General features: G+C 39.2%; 1 protein-coding gene across 1 annotated transcript in view; it reads left to right on the plus strand.

Moving 5' to 3' along the window:
• The window catches only part of LOC105916372 (A disintegrin and metalloproteinase with thrombospondin motifs 7), a gene marked incomplete in the record, with an annotated part of 219,136 nt that overhangs the window by 111,619 nt on the left and 84,949 nt on the right, over positions 1–22,568 (plus strand). The window contains 2 exon segments of the mRNA XM_036129684.1: positions 3,548–3,761; positions 9,108–10,087. Coding sequence (XP_035985577.1) covers positions 3,548–3,761; positions 9,108–10,087 — 1,194 coding nt within the window.

A 22,568-nucleotide genomic window follows, 5' to 3' on the forward strand; every position in this document is an offset into this window, starting at 1 on the left:
AACTAAAACGGGTTGAGATCAGCAGATTAAATCCTAATAAGTCAGGTGTGATGATTCCTATAATGGAGACAATCACACATGTCCATATAAATGGCTGCATTAAGATGTTCGTAACTGAGGAATGGTGGCAGCGTTGGCACTGCTGGAGGACATCACTGATGGAAGAATGCAGAGAGAGCTTGTGTTCAGAGATCCTGCTGACCTGCTGGCACATGATGACGAGTGGCTTATTAACCGGTTCACTTTGTCCAGGGAAATTATTTTTGAACTGGCCCCATTCTTACAGATAGAAGCAAGAAAGAACTGTGCGTCGCCTGTGTCGTTTCAAGTTCTAACTCTAGCTTCTCAGAGGGAGCTGACTGACAGGTTGGGTAGTTAACTACTACTTTGGGATATATTGCAACGATCAGTATTAATCTATAATCAAGCTCGATGCAGCATCAGCCAGTTTCTTTAATGAGTCGCTGATGTCACTCAGAAAGCTGTTGGCTTGATGTAGTTCATTACAGATATCCCTCAGGTGTCTCTGTGACTGTCTGACTGCTCTGTTGCCATGGTTATTTGGACGCCGGCGGGTGACTGCCAGGTATTTTTACTGATTTGCAAATGTAATTAGGTGTGAGAACAGGATGGCCCGCGGTACACATGCAGGGGCGCCCAATTCCTCGCAAATTGGGATTTATCTAGGCAACCCATGCAGTGACCCATCTACGCATGGCTTCGTACGTCTGAATTTTTTGGTTTCAGGATTTCTCTCTACCACCAACATTTAGTATGAGAACTGTGCATGCTTCCATACATGAGGCCCCTTGTCCAGAGTTAGGTCCAGAGCTTACCCCACAGTATTATAGGCCTGGCAGGCCACCAGACTTTACTCGCCAGCCTCCTACCCAAACCCCACCACCCCATCCCCAGGCTAAGTGTCGTTTGTTTATTCAAAACGCCTCAATATTTGAGAGTGACATAAAATGGTCAGTGAAGTTCCCATGTGGGACCAAAGCTCCAGGTGTAAATAAGGTAACGCATTAGCTGTTATTAGCTTGACGCACACTAAGTTCTCGCTGTGCCCGTCCTTTGAGCTGCATGACACTATGCTCCTCATGCTTCCCCTGTTCTGCAACCCATGAAAAACACATGTCTAAATTTGCTTTAGATTATGACACTGTTAACATAAGAGTCCTAATTTGAAGGGTTTCTGTAGTTATTGTCCCAGTCTATATTTAGTAGCCTCAGGACACAAAGGTCCTAAGCAGACACAAAGTCCATTTATACCTTGGACCAGCCCTGGTTATTTTGGAAAGCATCCTATGATCAAATGTAGGCTCTTTTTCATTCTTGGTAGTGGGCACCATAACTCCAGATCAAAAACACTTTTTTTTTCCCAAACACTGTTCCGGCACAAAAGTGTAGCCTCTTAACTTTGGTGGAATCAGAAGAGAAACTCAAGTTTCTCTCAGCACTGAACTTGGCACGTGAATTACCTTCACTTTGACTTTCTATATAATCTTGTTGCACGTATTGTTTTATTTTTTGTAGGTTCAGTGAATCATTGTCTGTTATTGTTTATGCTTTGCCTATAATTCCCCAGTTTTTCTCATGTTGCCTCACTTTCCAACTCTGGTCTGTTTCAGATTTTTTTTGTAGCATTCTTCTTTTTGTAGGTCATGAGTTTTGATTTTAGTTTTTTTACGTTCCTGGCAGGGATGATATATCATGCTAGGTTCACTTCTAACCAGCCAAACACAATCAAGGTCCTAAAAGAGCATACGAATGATGACATTGTGTGTTATTTACACATTTAATGTTGTAATGGAAAACAAACACCAAGAGATTATTGTGTTCTTTGCCAGGTCAGATCCCCTTCAATAATTTATTGCTCCTGTGATGATCTACTGCTAAGTCTGCATTAATGAAGGCATTATTTATTTTTTCTGTGGTTTGCAATTCATCTCATTTTCCTGTCCAGTGAGTTTGTATACAAGCTGGCACCTTTTTACACTCAATGTTGGGGAAAGAAGGATGGAATAGCCACTGTTTTATGTTGGTGACTGACATGAAAACATGTCATAGCAAGAAGTCTGTCTGTTGAAACAAAGAAAAAGATTACACAAACATGTTTGTATAATCTTCACCATTTTTAATGCTTAGACAACATTTCTAATAATTGGGAAGGTTTTAAACAATGGAGACGTGCAGATAGACCAGTAAAGACATCAACACCTCATGACAGCAACCTCAGAGTTCTAGGTCTTGAAATAAAATGCACAGCAAAGATATTAAAAACAAATAAGTAGAAATAAGAGTGTCCTTTTTATTAAAATACAAGACATCAAAAGAAGAAAGCAATATTTTCCTCAAAAAAAACATTAAATATAAGAGAAGCAGTGATACTTTATTGATGACTGGATGAATCCTAAATCTGGAACGGCCAATGAGATCATGCTGTAACATTTGTTTGTTGCCATCCTAGTGACGCATAGAAAGATGACTGCCTGAAGAGAACAAGCACATTTCCACCGGTGCTGATGGTGTGGTGCTGCGTGTCAAGTAAAGGAGCAGAGCTAACTACAGTCGTCTGCTGTAGTTAGCTCTGCAGAAAATGGACAGGCAGACGTTTAGGTTTTGGATACTTTTCCTATTCTGTCAGTCAGTAGTAGGTTTGCTGATGAAGAAACAATCATAATGAAAATGTGTCTTTTCCCAGTGACCCAAGAATTTTACACCTTTTCTTCAGGAAAGGCAGATCCACCCGTTGACAGAACCAGCAAAGGGTCTAGATCTCAGTCTGGTAGAAAGTGGTGGAAAAAAATGGCCTAAAGTGTATTTGTCAGCTTCTACATGATAATCCTGGAAGCAGGATTGAAAACATAGTTTCCATGAATGTCCATGCCTCAAATATTTCAATAATTATAAAAAAAAACCTGCAGGGTGCAATTAAGAACTAACTAAGATGTCTTTGGTTTATGTTTCCATGTTCCTTTTCCGATTTGATCTTTAAAATATCTGTATTTATTCACCCCCTAATGCATTTATTTCTTTTTATTTTCTTTTAGGTATTTTCAATGGAAAATGGGACATGAAGCTACAATCTTTTTAGAAAAAATACCGATACAGGTTTATCTTATTTAACTTTTTTTTACTACTTCAACACTTACATTGAAATTTGAAAAAGAAAAGCTTTGGGAGATCCTGGTCTCGTCCACTGTCAGTGGGCATTGCTGCCGTACACAATGAGTTTCATCATTTGTGGTTTTCTTTTGACTTTCACCATTTTAGTTCGTTGTCAATGTGTGTTCACTATATGGGCGCAAAGGGTTCCTTCAGTAAAGTAAATTTGGGTTATTTCCATTGACTAGCTTCTCTTTTGTCCTGTCACAGACACATTATGGACATTTTGTGTGGGGAACAATAAAAGCAGCTCACAGAACCTTTTTATGACACCGCTGAATTGGCAGGTCTTATTCGGACCACTGTGGTGTGCTGTCATTTTCCTCTCAGCTGTGCAGATTATTTGGAAATCGTTGCTTTCTTTGTATCGTTTGTGCAGATGGTGGGTTGGAGATTGGCATAAGTGCTCAGCAAGCTGCGGTAGCCTGGGCCAGGCCATAAGGAAAGTACTTTGCATCCAAGCTGTGAGCGCAGAAGAGCAAGAAGCTCTGGATCCCAGCGACTGCAAGCACATCCCCCAGCCAGAGTCCATATCCGCCTGCAACACACACATCCCCTGCCCTGCAGACTGGAGCGCTGGCAGCTGGTCAAAGGTTAGTTTACAAGGTCCACAAACAGACAGACATAAAAAAAAAAATGCCACATTTCAACAGAAATGCATTTTGGGGAAAGGTCTCTGTTTTTTGTGCATCACAGTGATTCATATTGGGAGCATGTGTCAGTGTATTCACACATGAAGCTTTTCAAAATGCAGAAGAAATGTTATTTTTGGTAAGCAGGGTTCCTCTTCTTCCCGTCTCTTTACGCTCACAGATATTTTGTGACAAAAGCTGACATATTCTATCCAACCCACAGCCTCAGATTTTCTGCTCTCTTGTCCCAACCATAACCTCGGAGGTCATTTCTCCATCTGTATAATAACACCTACTTGATGCTGCCATGTGGAAGCGGTTCCCATCCGCCGGTTCATGGCAAGCCTGCATCTGGGAAAAGTCTTTCTCAAACAGTAAAAGAGCCCGCATGTACCACTTATACTTTTGGGACATATCCTGAAGTGCGTCTTGTAAATTTACTTCTTAAATCTTAGAGGACTTCTGGCATTTTTTGTTGGAAATATCTGATTTAAAATCTCAGCAAAATTCTGAATTTTTGGATATATTTAAATGTTTTTTCCTCGCTAATTTTCTGACTTTACAGTGTCAGTAAATATCTTAAATGTCGAAATGTTTTGCCTTTAATCATGGAAATGTCTGAGTTTTATGGCGGAAATTAAGACTTTTTGACATCAGAGATTTTTCATGTTTTTTTTTCTTGAAAATATGTGAAATTAATTTCAAAATTTCTCTATTTTATGACAGAAATTTACTCCTCCTTTTTCTCTCAGATCTACAATGGCCCTAATACTCTGATGTATAAAACGTTTCTCTTAGCATGTTTTCAGTGCTTTTACCATTCTCCTAGCCTTTTGTGTCAGTCTCTAAGTAACATATTCTACAATATTTAGATAAGCTAAAATGTTATGAGATTTTATTTCAACATTTAATTTTTAGTGACCCAAAACATTATTCTGCACAATTATATAAGCACATTTTATTTAATTGTTTAAAATTGAACACTTGTAAACTCAACTAATTTGCATAGATTATTCAATTTGATGTAAATAATGTGTAACATCATCTTTTTTGTCATTGGTAAAATTCTACATTACCTCTATTTGCCTTTAATTAAATATATATAAACGATATTCAATAATTTTCCATGCTAAAAGTTCCTTATAAATATTTTTAGAAATCTCTTAATATCTACAAAGACATACCTAAAGCCTTTTAGTAATCACTCTGAGATGTGTGTTTGCAGGAAATATGCATAAACAATCTTGATATTGATGTCTAAGAAAAAAGTAATACATATATCTGGTCCATAAATAATATTTTTCTTTACATGTTTTATAAATAAATTTGGACCTGCTTTGGCTGAGATTGACAAGCTTAAAAAGTGGTGCATTTCTCTGCTACCAGCAACTCTATCACAGTGGTGCTGCTGCTGTAGGTAGCAGTTCTGGTTGGAAATGTGACTCATGCTGAACAAATTATGTTTTACTAATGTTGAAACAAACTGAACTTATTCACTGGTGATTCCCATGAAAGCATCTTTATTCCTTTATTTTATTAAAGCTTTTTGCATGCCATTATTTATTTAAAAGCAAAGAAATGTCCTTGCGGATTACAGACCCAGGTCCTAGCTGTAAACAAACCACTTCAACATGAATACAACCATTCATACTTGTTCATTTCTCTTAACTGAAATTTTTTGATGAAACATGAAGAGAAATTATCATGGAAATAGACTACTCAAATCAGTAGTGTAATGGAAGAATTATATATTAAATCCTGTTATTCGTGAATTATAATAATTCTTAAGCTTCTCAAGGGGTGGGTGAGAGCAGTTTTTTTTATTTATTTATATATATCCAATATAAAATCCAGAGATTTCCAGGGCATGAAGTATAGAGTTAAGCTGACTTTTTTATTGGTGTGTGTGTGTGTGTGTGTGTGTGTGTGTGTGTGTGTGTGTGTGGTTAGATTTTCATTTTAATAAATTTACACCAGAAGCAAAATACGCGCGTACAACGCACATATTTACTCTACACAACGGCTAAATTAGATTGAAGTTCTTATTTGAGACACGTGTGCGCTCCTGTTTGACAGGGAATAAATGGGAAAACCACATCCTATGTCAAAGTTTACTTTCTGAAGTGGCTCAAAATAAGAGTTGTCGAAAATAAAGCGCCATGGATGATGTAGTTGTGACAAGCTAATAAGCTAACAAACTAAAATATGCGATTTCTGATCGGATATGGTAAAGCCACAGACTTTTAAGTGATCAAAACATAGGATATATTACCGATAATTTAATACCTTACCCATATATTACAGGTAATTTGTCTTTCTTTAATTACTTACCAATGACGAATGTTCTTCTCTCCAGAGAATCACGCAGCTGTGGACTGTACTTTCCAGCGTGTAAATTTATGCTTTTAAGAGCAGGCCCGTAAGCCGTGCTTCTTATGTTACGCGGCTAGTGTATTTCCTCCTTAAGGTGACCAGATTTGATTTCCTATTGAAAACTGGGGACGTCTCTGATTTTGTTAAGCGCAGACTCTCTGCCTGCAGGTTGGTTTGTTTTGTCTGAATTGCAACGCTCTACTACATCAGGAGAGCAGCAGGACCGCTGTCTTGTTGCACTAAACTTTTTTACTCCATCATGTTACACTGACATGGGGGACATTTCGGGGCAATCTGGGGCATCTGGTCACCCTACTGGAGGGGCGGAGTGATATTACACACTTGGGAAGAATATGTAATGCGCCTTATAATCCAGTTCATCTTATAGCCCAAAAAAATACAGTGACTTACTCCTTATTATGAATAGAAACAATTAAGTATTATGATCTTATGCTTTCTGTATGTTTGTTTAGCTTGTTCCTTTGTTGATGTAAAGTTTTTCTTTTCCTGTGTAATATTTCCCTCTGCAATGTCTTTCTTTTCATGTGCTGCACTTTGAATCATCTTGTTACAGAAAAAGTGCTATATACTTAAACTTAAAAAGTTTTAGGTTTTTCCTGAACGTTTAGCATATATCTCCAAAAAGAAAGATGATAGGCAGTATTGCAAAACATGCTTTTATTGTAGCTTTGAGCCAACAAACATTTATGGTTCCAGGGTAAAATAATTTTAAGTTTCATCTTAAAAAATATATTTAAACTAGTGTTCTCATCATTTTCTTTGTTGAAAGAAATAACAAATATGAAACAATATTAACTAATTGGAAAATCTATTGAAGCATTAAATAGAAATAATTGTTATTAGCAATAATATTGATGTTTAAACAAGAACAGTTTTCCCTTCTGGGCTTTGGGTCTGTTTACTCTTATCAAATGTTTTTGCGACAGCGTGACATTTCTATTAGCTTTAATTACCAAGGAAAAGGATTGTGACTTGTTGTATTTACATTTATGTAAACATTTACATAATAACCTTACATCTTAATTATATTTTTAAACTCTGACTCATAAAAGTGTTTTTACCCAGAGGATTAGGTTAAAATTCTTATTGTAGCAAACGGTCTGCATGCATTTATTCTGATATATATCATCCTGTTATTATGACTAAAGAAAAAAAGAAAAAGGTGGATGTTACGCTTGAATCTTCAGCTGAACCAGAGTGAGCTGAATTTTTACAGTGATTTTCAGCATGTATTTTTATGCTGATTACTTTACCAATTAGTTCTCTGATTCGGACAACTTTTTGAAATAAAACTGGACATTATAATGTATACTGTGCATTAGATCAACTCCCTCTGTACGTGTACATGCTTTAATTAGTGACAAATTTTTTAAGTCCATATGTAATTTTATTTGAGTAAATATTAACTAAAAGCAAATATGTACTGATTGAATTTTTTTATTCCCGTTTTAGATTTTTGTTTGATTCAGATTCTCTCAGATTTCTCTCAGCATTACAAATGAATGTAATTTTCTGTCTTTTGGTTAAACTAAAAAAGGCTGATGATTTAAATGCTAAAATTGACACTTAAAGAGTAAAAAAAAAAAAAAAAAATAAAGATTCCTGATTGTGCCAAATGCTGTTTAGCTGGATATTATGTTCTGGTCCTACACTCAAGACAAACAGATAACCAAATTTACATGATTTTCATGTGCAAAATACAATTTAAGAACAAAATCCTGTGTGAAAACCAATGTCTTCTGACTTCCTTTTTAGCACTGTTCTGAGATAAAAAAAAAAAAAACAACAACAACTAAAGTGTTTTAACTGTATTAATTTCTGCCCTAGTAGTACAGTTGCTTGCTAATACCTGTTTAAGTGTTGTACAAAAACTTATATAGGAAAAATTGTAAGATCAGTTAAGCTTCAACTGTTCAGTTCTTATCAAAATCAATCTAACAGGATTACTGGCTCACTATAGCTGAGACTTTATATGCATAAATAATTTTAAGAAATAGATATGAAATATAGAAATGGTAAAATGCTAAAAATCATATTAAGTCCTTAGGACCTTTACGGTACATTCAGTCATTCACCCATTCACACACTCTTTTACATACTGATGGTGGTGAGCAACATAGTAGCCAGAGCTGCCCTGGGGCAGACTGGCAGAAGTGGTGCTGCCATGATTCCTGAATCAATGTGTGCTTCTGTGCTTTTTTGTCTCTCTTGTTGTGTCTCTGCTCTGTCTTCTCTAACCCCCAGTCGGTCGAGGCAGATGACCGTTCATATTGAGCCTGGTTCTGCTGGAGGTTTTCCTCTTGTTAATGGGTGTTTTTTCTTTCCACTGTCGCTTCATGCTTGCTCAGTATGAGGGATTGCAGCAAAGCCATGAACAATGCAGACAACTGTCCCTGTGGCGCTGCGCTTCTCCAGAAGTGAATGCTGCTTGTCAAAACTTGATGCAATCTACTGGTTTCCTTAGATAGGAAAGTTTTTTGACCAGTCTGTATAATCTGATTGAATTTGACTTTGGAAAGTGCCTGGAGATGACATGTTTCACAAACTGGCGCTATATAAATAAATATTAAATTGAATTGAATACAATTGGTGCCCCAGGCCCTCTGACCACAGACAGCAGGAGAAGCTTGACCGCAGTCTGTGGCTTAACTTTAGCCGTCTGATTATTATACCACTGCTTTTCTTCACCATGTCACCCTTGTTGAAAGAGATCTTGATCTCAATGGGGTTTTATCTGGTTAAATAAAAAAAAATTAAGCAAAAGTCCTGTATTGTTAAATTAATCATTATTTTATTCTATACACTGTTTCTCATTTAGTTGTACAGTTTCTGTTGTTTTAAATCACAGCTTTGAACTTATTTGCATGTGTAAATCGCTGATATTGGCATGTTTCTGCTTACTCTTGCATGCAGTGCTCCGTCACCTGTGGTCCTGGACTGCGGCACCGTAATGTTACCTGCTCAAGAAACACTGGGGTTGATTGTGATCCTCAAAACAAACCGTCGGCTGTCACGAGTTGCCAGATTCAGGACTGTACCCAGGTGTTGGATAATTTCGGAGGCATCGAATGGTCCGGCAGTGGCTGGACGAGCAAAGAGGTGCTCAATGAAATAAACGTTATTCCTGTAGACAAACTGCCCCCCAATTACAGCACCACAAGAGATCAGCCGAGGAATCGGAACGACCATAATTACGTCGTTGAGGGAGATTTTCACTACCACAATAACATTGAGAATAACCACCAAAACAATAAAGATAGTGAACCCTTTCATGAAACCAGTGTTCACATTGATGATTTTTACTACGATTACAACTTTATCAACTTCCATGAAGACTTATCGAAAGAACTTTGGAGCTTTGAGGAGGAATCTGAGGACAGCCACAGTCTCAGCTCTCCACAGGAAGTCAAGCCAACCCACAGTATGAAAGAAAATTCTTTGACAGAAACTCCACAAGCTCCCACAGCTACTTCACCTGCTACGACAATTACAGAGATCCACCCTTGGAAAACGGAAGAGCCGCAGAGCAAAAAAACAGATGACAGAAAGACTGAGTCTGAGCAAGTAAATCAGGATGAAATAAATGACTTTCTCTATGAAGATCACCTTCTTCCTGTGTCTGCAACCCGACCACCGCCATCTGTGACCCCCCATTCACAAACTGCAAAGAAAGTTAAGGGTCGGTGGCCTGAAAACACTGGCACAAAGCAGCCTGTAGAGGATGAAACATGGGATCAGTCTGGGGAGGAGGTGGAAAATAACCACAGCAATATCAGTGAAGAGGAAAATCACTTTAACCGTCTCGCTGCGACCCCAACACACAGTACTCCTGCTGCCAGACATCAAACCCCTGATGTGGCTGCAAGATTGAATGCTCGAAAGGCAGGCGAGGCGTCGATCTCATCACAAGAAGAGGCAGAGGGTACAGAACATGTTGGCTCTTCGTTGCCAGAGCAGGCAACTCGGGCTGTGGCTGAACTTGACAGTAATGTTTCAGAAATACCTCAAACAACCAGTCGGTACACAGATATTCCAGGTGGTTTTACGGCGGAAGATTGGGACTTGAATCAGAATCACTTTGCTACAAGTGATGGTAGCTTCTGGGATACAAATGTTGGGCTCAGCACATCATCACCTCTTCTCTCTGAGAAACCCTTTCCTCCCCCCATTCCCCTCCTTGTAAACTCAGGTAAACGAGACCCATCTGATGACCTTATGCCTTCAACTGAAAGAGAAGTCAGATTGAATAAAAACCTTCAGGGAGCTACAAATATTCCTCCAGATGTACAACAGATACCTCAGTACGCTGAGACAACTGGAACAGACCCCACATTCCAGCCTCCTCTGTTTCGTCTTTCTGATTTTGATTACAATGAAGTATTCGTTCCCTCAGTGGTGCCAAGCAGCGATGACAGTCCTCCTGGCCCTTCGTACCAGTCAAAAATCACATCGGCCATTCCTAAACTCAGTTCAGCTCCTGTGCAGCACATAAAGTCAACTGCACCCAATGCTCCAGCTCTCCCAACTCCATCTCCAGCTCCGATTCTGCGTCCAGTCCAAGCTTCAGCCTCCACAGGGGTCAAACGTGCTGCCTTCTGGATTGCTGGGAACTGGAGCGCTGTAAGTATTTTGATTTATTTTCCACATTCTACCTGTTTTTACTGTGCAGCAAGGGCAACTAAATCTGCAACAATTTGTTACTGATATATAATTTAACCAGGATGTAACATAAAACACAAAATATCTGAAACAAATGATTTCCATCCACTTACGCTGGTGCTGTTTATGTATCTGACCCTCAAATCTCAAAGTGTAAAACCAAAGGAGCGTAGGTGACAAGTTGGTGAAATGTGAATCATGCCTCTTTGGTTTTCAGCTGTCAGACTTGTACTCTCATGAATTACTTTGTCTGTGGACAGTGCTCCACTAGCTGCGGTCTGGGAGCTATCTGGAGGACTTTGATTTGCAGCACCGGCTCAGAATCTGACTGCGACCGGGCCAAGAGGCCTGCACCTGCCAGGCAGTGTTACCTGAGGCCGTGCTCCAGGTGGAAGGTCGGGGAATGGAGTACGGTACGACTGCTCGTTATATAGCTGTATGTATTTTAATGTTTTTGTAGGACTTTTGTTTGAGACTTCTTAACCAACATCCTTTAGGATTTCGCCTATCTAATTAATGCCAGAAAAGAACCCCATCTTGCTTTATGGGGAGCTTTCAGGTCATGTGAGTGTATTGTTATTTTTCTATCCCCCAGTGCACCAAGAGCTGCGAAGGTGGAATGAAATTCAGAGAGGTCCTGTGCTTTGACCTGAGAGATCAAAGACCTCTTCGACCTTTCCACTGCCGGGCCATGTCCATCAGGCCATTAACACAAATGTCCTGCAACATTCAGACATGCCTGGACTGGTACACCTCCTCCTGGGGCCAGGTGAGCTAAATAAGAAGACTAATTATAAGGGTTGTAAAATCTGTTCTCAGTACATATTTAAACTACTAAATGTGATAGAAAAAATAAGTAACCAGGTAGTCTGTGGTTAAAGGGCATATATTGGCATTTTAACAACGTCTCTGTTTGAACTGTTTAGAGAGATACTTAGATTTGCTTCCTTGTTCTAAATTGAAAACTATAAAGTGAACTTAAGGCAGATGGAAGTTACAGAAAAGATGTTCGAACATTGAAATCTCTCATAAATGCATCAGACAGTATGATAGAAAAATATAGTGATAGAAATATATACAGCTTGAATGTGAGCTGATAATGTGAAGGTTTATATGGTAATTTGTCCAGTGAAAAGAGGAAATAATAAGAATCGATGGCTTAGCGCAGTGTCTTGGAGACTTGGCAAACCAGCAGCCCGGCAAGAGGATTTAAAATTTATGGAGGGCCACTGGGTCAGAACACAAAACGTCTGGCTGCATTTAGATTAGGAGTTACAATTTCTGCTCTGGTTCTGACCAGCATTATTACTGTAATTTATACACCCATTTCTCCTATCAACTGTCACCAGAATCAAAAGCATGTGTTGTCGATGTATAATAAAAGGCAATAACATTCGAAAATGTAAACCTCTCAAATTCTCAACACAGATGCAAGGATATACACATGATCTTAAAAGGCAAAATGTAAAATGAAAGTGTTTTTTAAAAAAAAAAAAGTTTAGACCACCAGAGACTATGAAAGATGATTAAGGATTCTGAGGGAGTACAGCCTCTGGTGGGCTCTTTTGATGACTGGTGGGGTGTTTAAAGACCAGAAAACCTGACATATTCTGACATCAAGAAAGCTGTGTTTACACAAAAAGTCCAAATGTTTGAAGCTCTTTGTAGTCATGGATCAAAGCACATTTTCTCTTTACATTGCAGAATGTGCACTGTGATTGAAGACTAATTTGCCTCAAACCTGGCAAAATAGTGGTTTAGCTCCTCGGCAATTAAGACCAAATAGAGTGCAGGTCCATTTTTATAGCTGTAATCTGCTGTAATTCCTTTCCCTTAGCTTCCGCTCCCTCCTCCATATCCGACCCCTGCTGGGCCAGGAATCAGGATACAACCTGCTCAAAGTACAGTGTTTGGAGAAATATATGACAGGATGTTGTGGGCCTTTTGTTAATTGCTGGAGACCCACACACTGTGCAGCAATGCAATATTCTACTGTTCTAGTTGACTCTAGTCTAGACATGCTCTGGTCTGATAGGTGTGCAAGCAAAGATAACCACAAGAAATGAATAGTCAAACACAGAGGTCCATAAGCTGCTGCATTAGTGAGCTCTGCCATTTTGCAAGGGCATTTACTGGACAGGTACAGGAAAGGACCTGAAAAACTCTTTTTTTTTAAGAAACTATGCAGTGTTGTGCAAGTCTCATTTTACATAATCAGTTCATGTTTAATTGTGAGGGTTTATCTACACTATATTGGTGTAGATATTAAAATGTCATTTTGAGGGTTAAAAAATAAAACAACTGGACTTCTATTCTGAAGTTGAAGACGTTTCGCTTCCCATCCAGGAAGCTTTCTCAATCCAAAATGCCTGGAGTAGTGTGGAGTTCCCAGCTTTATAGACCTGCAGGCGAGGCCTCGTTAAAGCTTGGATTCGCACGTAGATTAACCTGGAACTGATCGGCCCTCACAAGGAAGACTCGTTAGGCTCATCGTGTGCCTGGCTCACAAGAGGAATGCTGTGGTCACACGTGTGGAGGTGTGAATTGGGTACCGCGCACGTGACGTCACCGTCTCAAGAGCAACGGCCCTTTTGCCGCTTAGGTAGGGCATACAGGTAGAGAACGCCCGTAGCAACCAGCTATTACAAGCGCAACAGAAACAGCGATATGACCGACTTTGCAGCCATTAAACTTTCCCAAGACGATGTTCCAGGCACACGGTTTACTGGTCGAACTGTCGAAGAACACACCAACCTTCAGCTCAAACGATGGCTTGAGTGTCGAGGGCTTAAAAAGACTGGAAAACGAACCGAGTTGATCAAACGGTAAGCTTTGTTTTTTTTCCTGCGCGGTGGTCATGGCGTCATCGGCCGTTTTTTTGTTTGTAATCACCGTCCAGGGATCGGTATATGTTTTATGTTTGTCTTATTTGAAATGTTTTTGAGTAAGCTATCCTGGTAGCAGGGTATCAAGTTAGCGCCTGCTACCATGATAGCCTATATGCTATCATGGTAGCAGGCGCTACTTTATTAACATGTCGGCCACCAAAATACTCTTACCTGTTCACTACTTGATGTCGCTGGAATTGGGTCAGGATGTTCTTCGGTTGGGCCCTTTCCTCCAACAAAATGCTTGCTACATATGTAGGTCGACCGCACCGGTGGACCAAGCGCACACATTTCTCCTTGGCACTCTTGAATTTCGGGAAAGTAATGAACAAAACATCCTTCATATGCGGCCGATCAGCGTACCTCGAGTCGCTGTTGCACGTTCCATAGCAATAATGTTTAAAAACCATGGTTTTAGATTTGGAAAAAGCAGTCGTTTACCGAGTAAAACCAAGGCTAACGCACGTCTCTTTTACAGCGAAACAGCGGCGGGTTTCCGGAGTTTGCCCCACTGCGTACCACGTGATGTGACGTCATCGTGACGTAACGTTTCTAAAAATAGCTCGTTCGTGGTACCCCATTGGTGTGAAACTTGGCAGGAATCAAACCTAAAATTGTATTTCAAGTTTTTGAAAGTTGAAAGCTGAGAAAATAAACACGTTACACACTAAATCAGTTATGAAAAAAGCAAGCAAATCTAAAGGTTAGATGGAAAGCAACAGAGAATTATCTTACCAGAAAGGCCAAAATAAAAGTAAAAATTATACCAGTTATTGTTCATATGGCATGTTCAGATAAAAATTAAATATTTAAGTTAAACTGAGGAATGCAGCAGCAGATTTACATAACGACGTGAGAAAAAACATGCAATATGCATGCTTGTACGGCACCATCTTAGAGTTGCTAAAACATGTGCAAATGGATCTCAGCATCTAAGAGCGTAAATGATTCATGATCAGATCAGAACCTGTACAACTATTAGCATGTTGTTAAGACTTACTGAGTTTATTGTGAGCAGCAGATATTATAAAAGCAGCTAACAACAGCCGTGATGACATAAGGAATTTCAGAATACCGACATATTTGTGTGTTTCCAGGGTTTGAATTAAATGTACTAGGACACTTTTGAGATCTATCCAATTGTACTTGTACTCTTATAACACAGTGTTACATAAGAAGCAGATTGCCTCTCTGTCACTCGCATCCTCATCTTTGTAAACCACTGAGCTGCTGCACTGCAGAGACAGTTTGCTGTCATATCCAATTTAGATTAGTAAACCTCTCTTTGGGAAGGCCTGCATGTTCATTTATCACACTGACGCAATACAGGAACGGTGCTGAATTGTCAAGATGCTATAAGTGTTGCTTGGTGCTCCGCTGAGTGCATTTGTACATTTAGTCAGAGGATAGATTGAGGCAAATGTCATTTGTTTGGGATTTGCCATTGTAGAAAAAAAATTAGCTGACTCAATACAGTGTACCCAGCTCTGCTTTTGTTTGTAAAGGTATCCTGTGAGCTTCTTTAACATTTCAGCAGAAAAAGGCTAAAGCTTAAAATGTAAAAAAAAATAGAAGCTTACAGATGAATTTTTCATGCAGCAATGTTGGCCCATTGAATAGTTTGCCCATGCACTGTAGAGAATACACACTTCGGGCTCCTTTTGCATGACTCACTGTGTCAAAGCTGTGTGGCATGCAGGCAATAAGCCTGGGGCTCAGCTGAGATGTTCAGGAAGTCCAGGGCTCTTTAATAACTGCCTCCAGCACATCTGGAATGCTGGTTCTGTCTCTCTTGTCTACATTTTGACCATTCCCTACAGAGCAGAGGTCTTCCACCCTGGTCCTCAGGATCCACTGTCATGCATGTTTTAGGTGTTTCCCTGCCGCCACACACCCGACCTACATATGCGAGTCATTAACAGGCCTCTGCAGCCCCTGATGGCTGCAGAGGAGCTCATGTAATCACCTGGTTCAAGTGTGCTGGAGCAGAGACGCATCTAAAAGACGAAGGACAGTGGATCCTGAGGGCCAGGGTTGAAGACCTCTGCTATATAGTCTCTTTGAGGTTCATCTCAGGTGAGTTTGTCAGTCAATCGTGTGCTGTGACACCATCAACACATGTATTTGAACTGTTTTTAGTTCAGTGCTCCAAAATCATTTTTTTTTCACCCGAACAAAATGTTTTATTTCATGTACAAGAGAGTGGAGAGGCACATAATTGCCTCCAATTGCTTGAGGTCCATTTGTTTTTCTCCTTAGTAAGATGTAGTTATTGATCTGTCTGGTCCAGGACGGGCTTAACACAAAAAGTGAACCATTTGTGACCATTGTCCTGGATACCTCTGTGTAGCGGCTCTTGAAGTATTGATTCCAGCCTCAGTCCACACCTTAAGAGTCTCCCTCAATGTTTGCATGGGCTTTCCTTCATAATCCTGCCTATTGCCCTGACACGTTTTCCATCCACTGAATTTTTTGTAATTTTGCTTGAACAGTCAGGGAGGATGTGCTGCCCCTAGTGGAGGAGTTCAAGTATCTTGGGGTCTTGTTCACGAATGAGGGGAAGATGGAGCGGGAGATCGACAGGCGGATTGGTGCAGCGTCTGCTGTGAAGCGGGCGCTGTACCGATCCGTTGTGGTGAAGAGACAGCTGAGCCAAAAGGCAAAGCTCTCGATTTACCGGTCGATCTACGTTCCTACCCTCATCTATGGTCACGAGCTTTGGGTCGTGACCGAAAGAACGAGATCCCAGATACAAGCGGCCGAAATGAGTTTTCTCCGTAGTGTGTCTGGGCTCTCCCTTAGAGATAGGGTGAGGAGCTCAGTCATCCGGGGAGGACTCAGAGTAGAGCCGCTGCTCCTCCACGTCGAGAGGAGCCAGTTGAGGTGGCTCGGGCATCTGGTCAGGATGCCTCCTGGACGCCTCCCTGGAGAGGTGTTCCGGGCACGTCCCACCGGGAGGAGGCCTCATTATTCTCATAACATTTTTGAGTTTTATGCTTTGAATTGTATACGCAAAACTTATTCGCTATATTTAACAGTGATATTTCAATTGTGATGAGATCCGCTCTACCTGCATAACAATTTAGGATCTAATTTTGAAGATCTTTAATCACACTCATGAATTGTTAGCAAATCCAATTAGCAGTTGCTATACATCGCATATTTTGGTCAGAAAACTTTGCAACATGGCATTCATGGACCAGTAAAAAGTAGTTGTTTATTTTCTATTTTTCCGCTTTTTGAGTTTGTTTCTTTGTCGGCACTAAACAATGTGTCAGCACGCTATAGATTTCAGTGGTGGCTATGACGTTTGAAACCCACCAGAGTGGTGTTTTAAAACTACTGCTTTGTCTGTCTAACAAAAGAGTGATGTGTCAGCCTGTGAATCATCCAACTGTAGCAAGTATTGAGCTACAGCCCAAGTCTTAGAAATGTTAGAGAGAAGTACTGTTTTGGAACTTTAGGAGTATTTTTTGTGACAAGTTTGTCGAATTTGTTTTGGCACAGACATAGCATTCATTCGTTCCTGCATGATTTCGTGACGTAGACAAAAGCTTCAATGTGCATACTTATACTTTTTCGTAGAGATGCCTCACAAAGCCTCCTTTCACATACCAGAAAAGAAAAAGTCCTATCAGAATCGCTTTCATGCAAGACACGGTGATTTGTTTTGGTGAGACAACTTTCATTAAGGACCCGCGGAGTAAAAAGTAAACTCTGTGGCAGTTTAATCCACAGATCAGTGTATTTTTACAACTCTGAATCATTATTTTCTTTACCCAATCAGGTGAAAGACGTATCACTACCCTAAACTGCAGACGTGTACAGACTTTTTATGCTGTGTGTTGCTCAGTGCTCTGAGGTGTGTGGAGGCGGTGAGCAGCAGCGCATTGTCACCTGTCCAGAGGATGATCGATGCGACCGAGACCTTCAGCCAAGCACTATTCAGCCCTGCAACAGTCAGCCTTGTTCTCAGTGGCTCACTGGATCGTGGGGACAGGTACTCTTGCATTATAACCACTTAATTACAGCCCAGCTTCGTTGTTAATCTGGTTTAATTCCATACGGGACAAAGAACCTCAGTTACCTTTTCAAAAACCTGCATACTCATTGATGAATTAATCATATTCACCTCTTTTTTTCATTTTTCATTTTGCTTGTAGGAATAGTTCATGTAAAATGTATTATATCCTGTAATATCCTTACACGTTTTAATCTTAATGTAATCTTTAAAACTAAATTGGAATATGCGGAACATGTTTGGACAGGAGATTAGATTTTGCTGTTGAAATTCTCCAGGTTTCATATTTCAATCATTCATAGCTAAAAGTGCCTTGGTGATTTATCCATGTCAGTGATATTTGTTCAATGTAATGCCTTCCTTGCTGAATAATGGTGATCTGTTGAAAGTCACCCAAAATAACTAAAACTAAGGATTAAAGATGACTTCCTAAATGCCAGATTTCAGCTTTAACCTACAAAAACTCTTTCCCTCTTCCCTTCAAAATGTCCCTGCCAGACTCTTACTTTGCCATCTTATATGTATAATCGATCAGATCTTGTTTACTTTTAAGTTCAGAAAGCATTGAAAAGGATTCTTAGTCATGTATTTAAATATTATTTTTGATCGTGTTAAAACTAAAACAGATTTATGTTTTTTGTTTGCATCGTATGCAAAGCTATGTTTATCTAGTTTTGTTCCTCCTACGTTATTTTTTCTCACCTTTACTTGGTAGCTTTCTTTAAGAGCATCACCTGGTTTCAAATTCAGAGTGAAACTAATTAGTTTTGGGTCTAGTAAATTCTAGTTAATTCTTCAAAATATTAGATCTTAAATTGGTTTTGATGATTGATTTTTTTCAATGATTTGATACCGCTCTATGGGTTTTTCAGATTTTTGAATCTGCTGCAGTAGAGTAGAATACTTGTTGTATGGTAGATGTTTGTTTTTCTTTTGCCCCATTAATTATTTAAGAATAAATATCAAATCATCTGAGAACAAATATTAGTATGATTAATAATACATAGACATTTTTTCAAGCTCTCCAGCTATGTTTACATGCACAAAAATTGAAATATATTTGGATTCCAAAAATAAAATGATCAGATTGTACCATTTATATGAGCACACAATCAATTAATCTGATCATGAGGTGCGTTTATATGTGTCTGCCGTTATTCAGAATAGAACCACTCTGACATGCGCAGTTATCAAATTTCCCTAAAAAAAAACAAAAACAAAGAAGAACTTCCGTCTTTGCTAAACAACAAAAAATAGTAAACATAGCATTCTGAACCAAGTTCGTTAGTCTTTTGAGGGACCAGGCTGGACTTACACCAGCTTCTAAGTACAGTTGAAACGTTACTGAATAAATTTAGAGCTCTTTAAATTTATCAAATAGAAAGGTTGTATCGAGAGCCCCGACTGTTTTGCTTCCCGTATTTCCGCCACTCACCGACGTGGAAATACATCATGTTTATGTGGGGGTCGGGGACTGACTCAGGTCAGTTTGCCACATTGGAAATAACTTGATCCCGACAAGCGTTTACATGCATGCTGATCTCATTATCAATCAGTTTAAACCACCCCTCTCATTCGGATTACAATTTCATTCCAATTGATCTTAATCCAATCCCAATGTTCTGATTGGCTTGTTTGCATTATGTATTTTTTATTCCGATCGGCCCTTTAATTCTGATTACGCTGGTGAAGATTCTCAGTCATCCAGGTCATGGTCATTCCAAAAAAGTTAAAAAACAAAACAACTGGACTTTTTTCAAAGTTTGAAGACGTTTTGCTTCCTATCCAGGAAGCTTTCTCAATTCAAAATGTCTGGAGTAGTGTTGAGTTCCAAGCTTTATACTGCCGCCCAACAAAGGCCTTGTCACGGCGTAGATAACATGCAAATTGAACCGAAACAAGTCCACCCCCTTAGTATTAGGGTCATTGTTGGCCTGGCTTACAAGAGCGATGTTTTGATCACGCGTATGGAGGTGAGGATGGAGGTGATAATAGGAAGGAATCAACCCTATCGCTGTGTTGTACATTTTTGAGAGTTGGAACCTAAGTCCTCCTCCTCTGTTTAAGGTTGTTTTTTCTCTCTTAATGTAAATGGCTTCCTTCACACTGCAAAAAGAGAACTAAAAATAGGTAAAATTTTCTTGAAATTAATGTATTTGCCCTTGATTTGAGCAGGTAAATAGTCCTATTTACCTGCTCAAATCAGGGAAAAATACATTCATTTCAAGAAAAAAAAATCTTATTTTTAGGTCTATTTTTGCAGTGCATGTCCCTTTCAAACCATCTATCTTCTTTGTTCTGATTACTTTTTTTCCATTTAAACATAGCTATTCACTCTTCCTGTGATTTAAGTTGAAGTGTAACATTCAACATATGCTGTATATCCCTGTTTATTTGACTTGGTAGTAATTATTATATATTCAATTATGTCAGGATCACACCTCTCTTACTCTTACTCTCTTATTTTATTGGCCTAAAATTAAAATCCTTAGTGATCACTGTTCTATGCAAACAATTGAAAAAAAATACTTTTTACTACTTCCTATGCTATATCATTTGCACTGCTGTGTGATGCCTCAGTAATTCTAATGCGTTCCCTTTGTGTATCCACCTACTGATTGCTTCTCTCTGATGAGTCAAAGGTTTCTGCATGTAAAAATGAGTACTCTGTATTCCTCTGTTGATTGCAGCCTTATCCAGAACAGTCAGTCACTTGTCTATGTTAATTCTGCTTCTGAAATCAGCCAAGTGAAAACACAAGTCTAGTTTGGTTTGAAACCAAACTTGCATTAATTTCAGTGGAAATTAAACAGATTTTTTTTTTTTTTTTTGCTTTTTTCCATTAATTTTGGCCATTTCACACTGAAACCATCAAACTCTACTAAACAAAAACAAAAAAAGAGTCTTGCTGCAAATATTGAGAGGACAAGCTAAGATAAATGAAAACATGTCAATATTGACAATTTAAAATAAAAAGCAGTGAAACTTTTGGGAAATCTCTCCGTGTGCAGTGTTCAGCTTCTTGCGGGGGAGGACTGCAGCATCGGCTCATCAAATGTGTCGACACAAAGGCGGAGGCTTCAGAAGAGGTGGATCAGGCTCAGTGTGACCAGAAGCTAAAACCCAACAGCACCCAGAGGTGTAACTTACACGACTGCAAGAGTGCTTCCTCTGGTGAGTAAACCCAGTTTTGCAGTTTGATTTGTATCGCTATCGCCGAGCCATAATCATTTAGGTGGATCAAATTACATTTATTTATATGCGTGATTACCATAACAGCTGAGGACACTTGAAAGCTCTCCTGCTGCAGGTGATTCCTGAGTTACAATGGTCAGTATCATAACTCCCCTGGTTGTGTAGCTGACAGACAGAGTTTTGCAGCTGCTTGCATCAGTGGTCCTATTGACATAGCACTGACCCTGCAGAACGCAAAGACATGTTCACCTTTAGCAGAAGCTATGAACAATACACAGAACATCCAGTTCTTCTGGGCAATTTGGGATCTTGAGTCACGGATGGCGTATTGCGTCACAGGAGTGGGAGGTAATGGTCAGAAATGCTTCAGCAGTGGGTAGAAAAGAGTCGCCTGAAGAGATTCACTTCACTTCAATTTCAAACAGAGATCTGAGCTAAAAAACCTCCATATGGAGTCCTGAGTTTTCTCTGCAATCTCTCTGCTTTTAGTTTCCCAGTATTGAGGAGACTCCAATATTTTTGGTAGAGGGTATTGTAAAATAATGTACCAGCAGCTACAACATCGTATTCTCTACCCTTTGATTTGAATTACATTTGTGTCTAAAAGTCAACGTGAGGCTATCATGTACATTTGTATTATTTTCCCCTATCATCTTGGAGTCTAATTATTTGTATTTCATGCTGCTTTGGTTGAGATTAAAGCTATGACACCTATTTGGTTTTCACCCTGTGGTACACATTGTTGCAGGAAGTCAGTAAAAATGCTCTACTCAGCTTTGCATTCATCAAATAACTGTAATTCTATTACTTTTAATTTTCTTTTGTAATAAACATGGAAAAAAAACATTTCAAGTGGAAAAAGAGACATGAATCATATTGTTACTGGAGGTACTTTTGAAGAGAAAACACATAGCTAAACAAATTCAATTTAATGTATTAATTTATTTAGCAGGGACAATACATTAATTTGCATTGCTGTAAATGCACCACAATTAGTCAGTAAGCTATTTTTCATCCATTGTCCCTGGAAAGATGGAGACTTTGTCTCAGGATTTAAAAAAAAAAGATTAGAAATACAAAGTTTCTATAAATATACATAACTATACAAATTCTGTCAATAGATTCAGTGAACAACAAAGCAGGATACCATATTAATATTATCTAAAAGTATCAACAGTCATTAGAACAATTTTAAGGTATAAAACTATACTACTAAGTGCAGTGCCATGATTATCTCTCCATCATGGCACCTGTTAGTAGCTGGGATATTATTAGTCAGGAAGTAAACATTTTTTTTCTCAGATCTGATGTGTTGGAAGCAGCCAAAATGAGCAGTGAATGTGAACAGCTTTGACAAGGGCCAAACTGTGATGGCTGGACGACGGGGTTGAAGGGTCTCCAGAACTGCAGCTCTTGTAGGGTGTTCCTGGTCTGCAGTGATCCAAATCTATCCAAAGTGCTTAATCAATGTGCAGTTTATTGCACAGGTAGCTAAACATTTGCTCAGACATCCTGAAATTGGATAATCAATGTGCAATGTGAAGCTGGGAACAATGACACCCCACCACTTTGAGGCTAAGCTAAGTTCTTTTACTTTGAATGTGACGAAAA

This window comes from Fundulus heteroclitus, unplaced genomic scaffold, assembly GCF_011125445.2.
Source record: "Fundulus heteroclitus isolate FHET01 unplaced genomic scaffold, MU-UCD_Fhet_4.1 scaffold_201, whole genome shotgun sequence".
NCBI lineage: Eukaryota > Metazoa > Chordata > Actinopteri > Cyprinodontiformes > Fundulidae > Fundulus > Fundulus heteroclitus.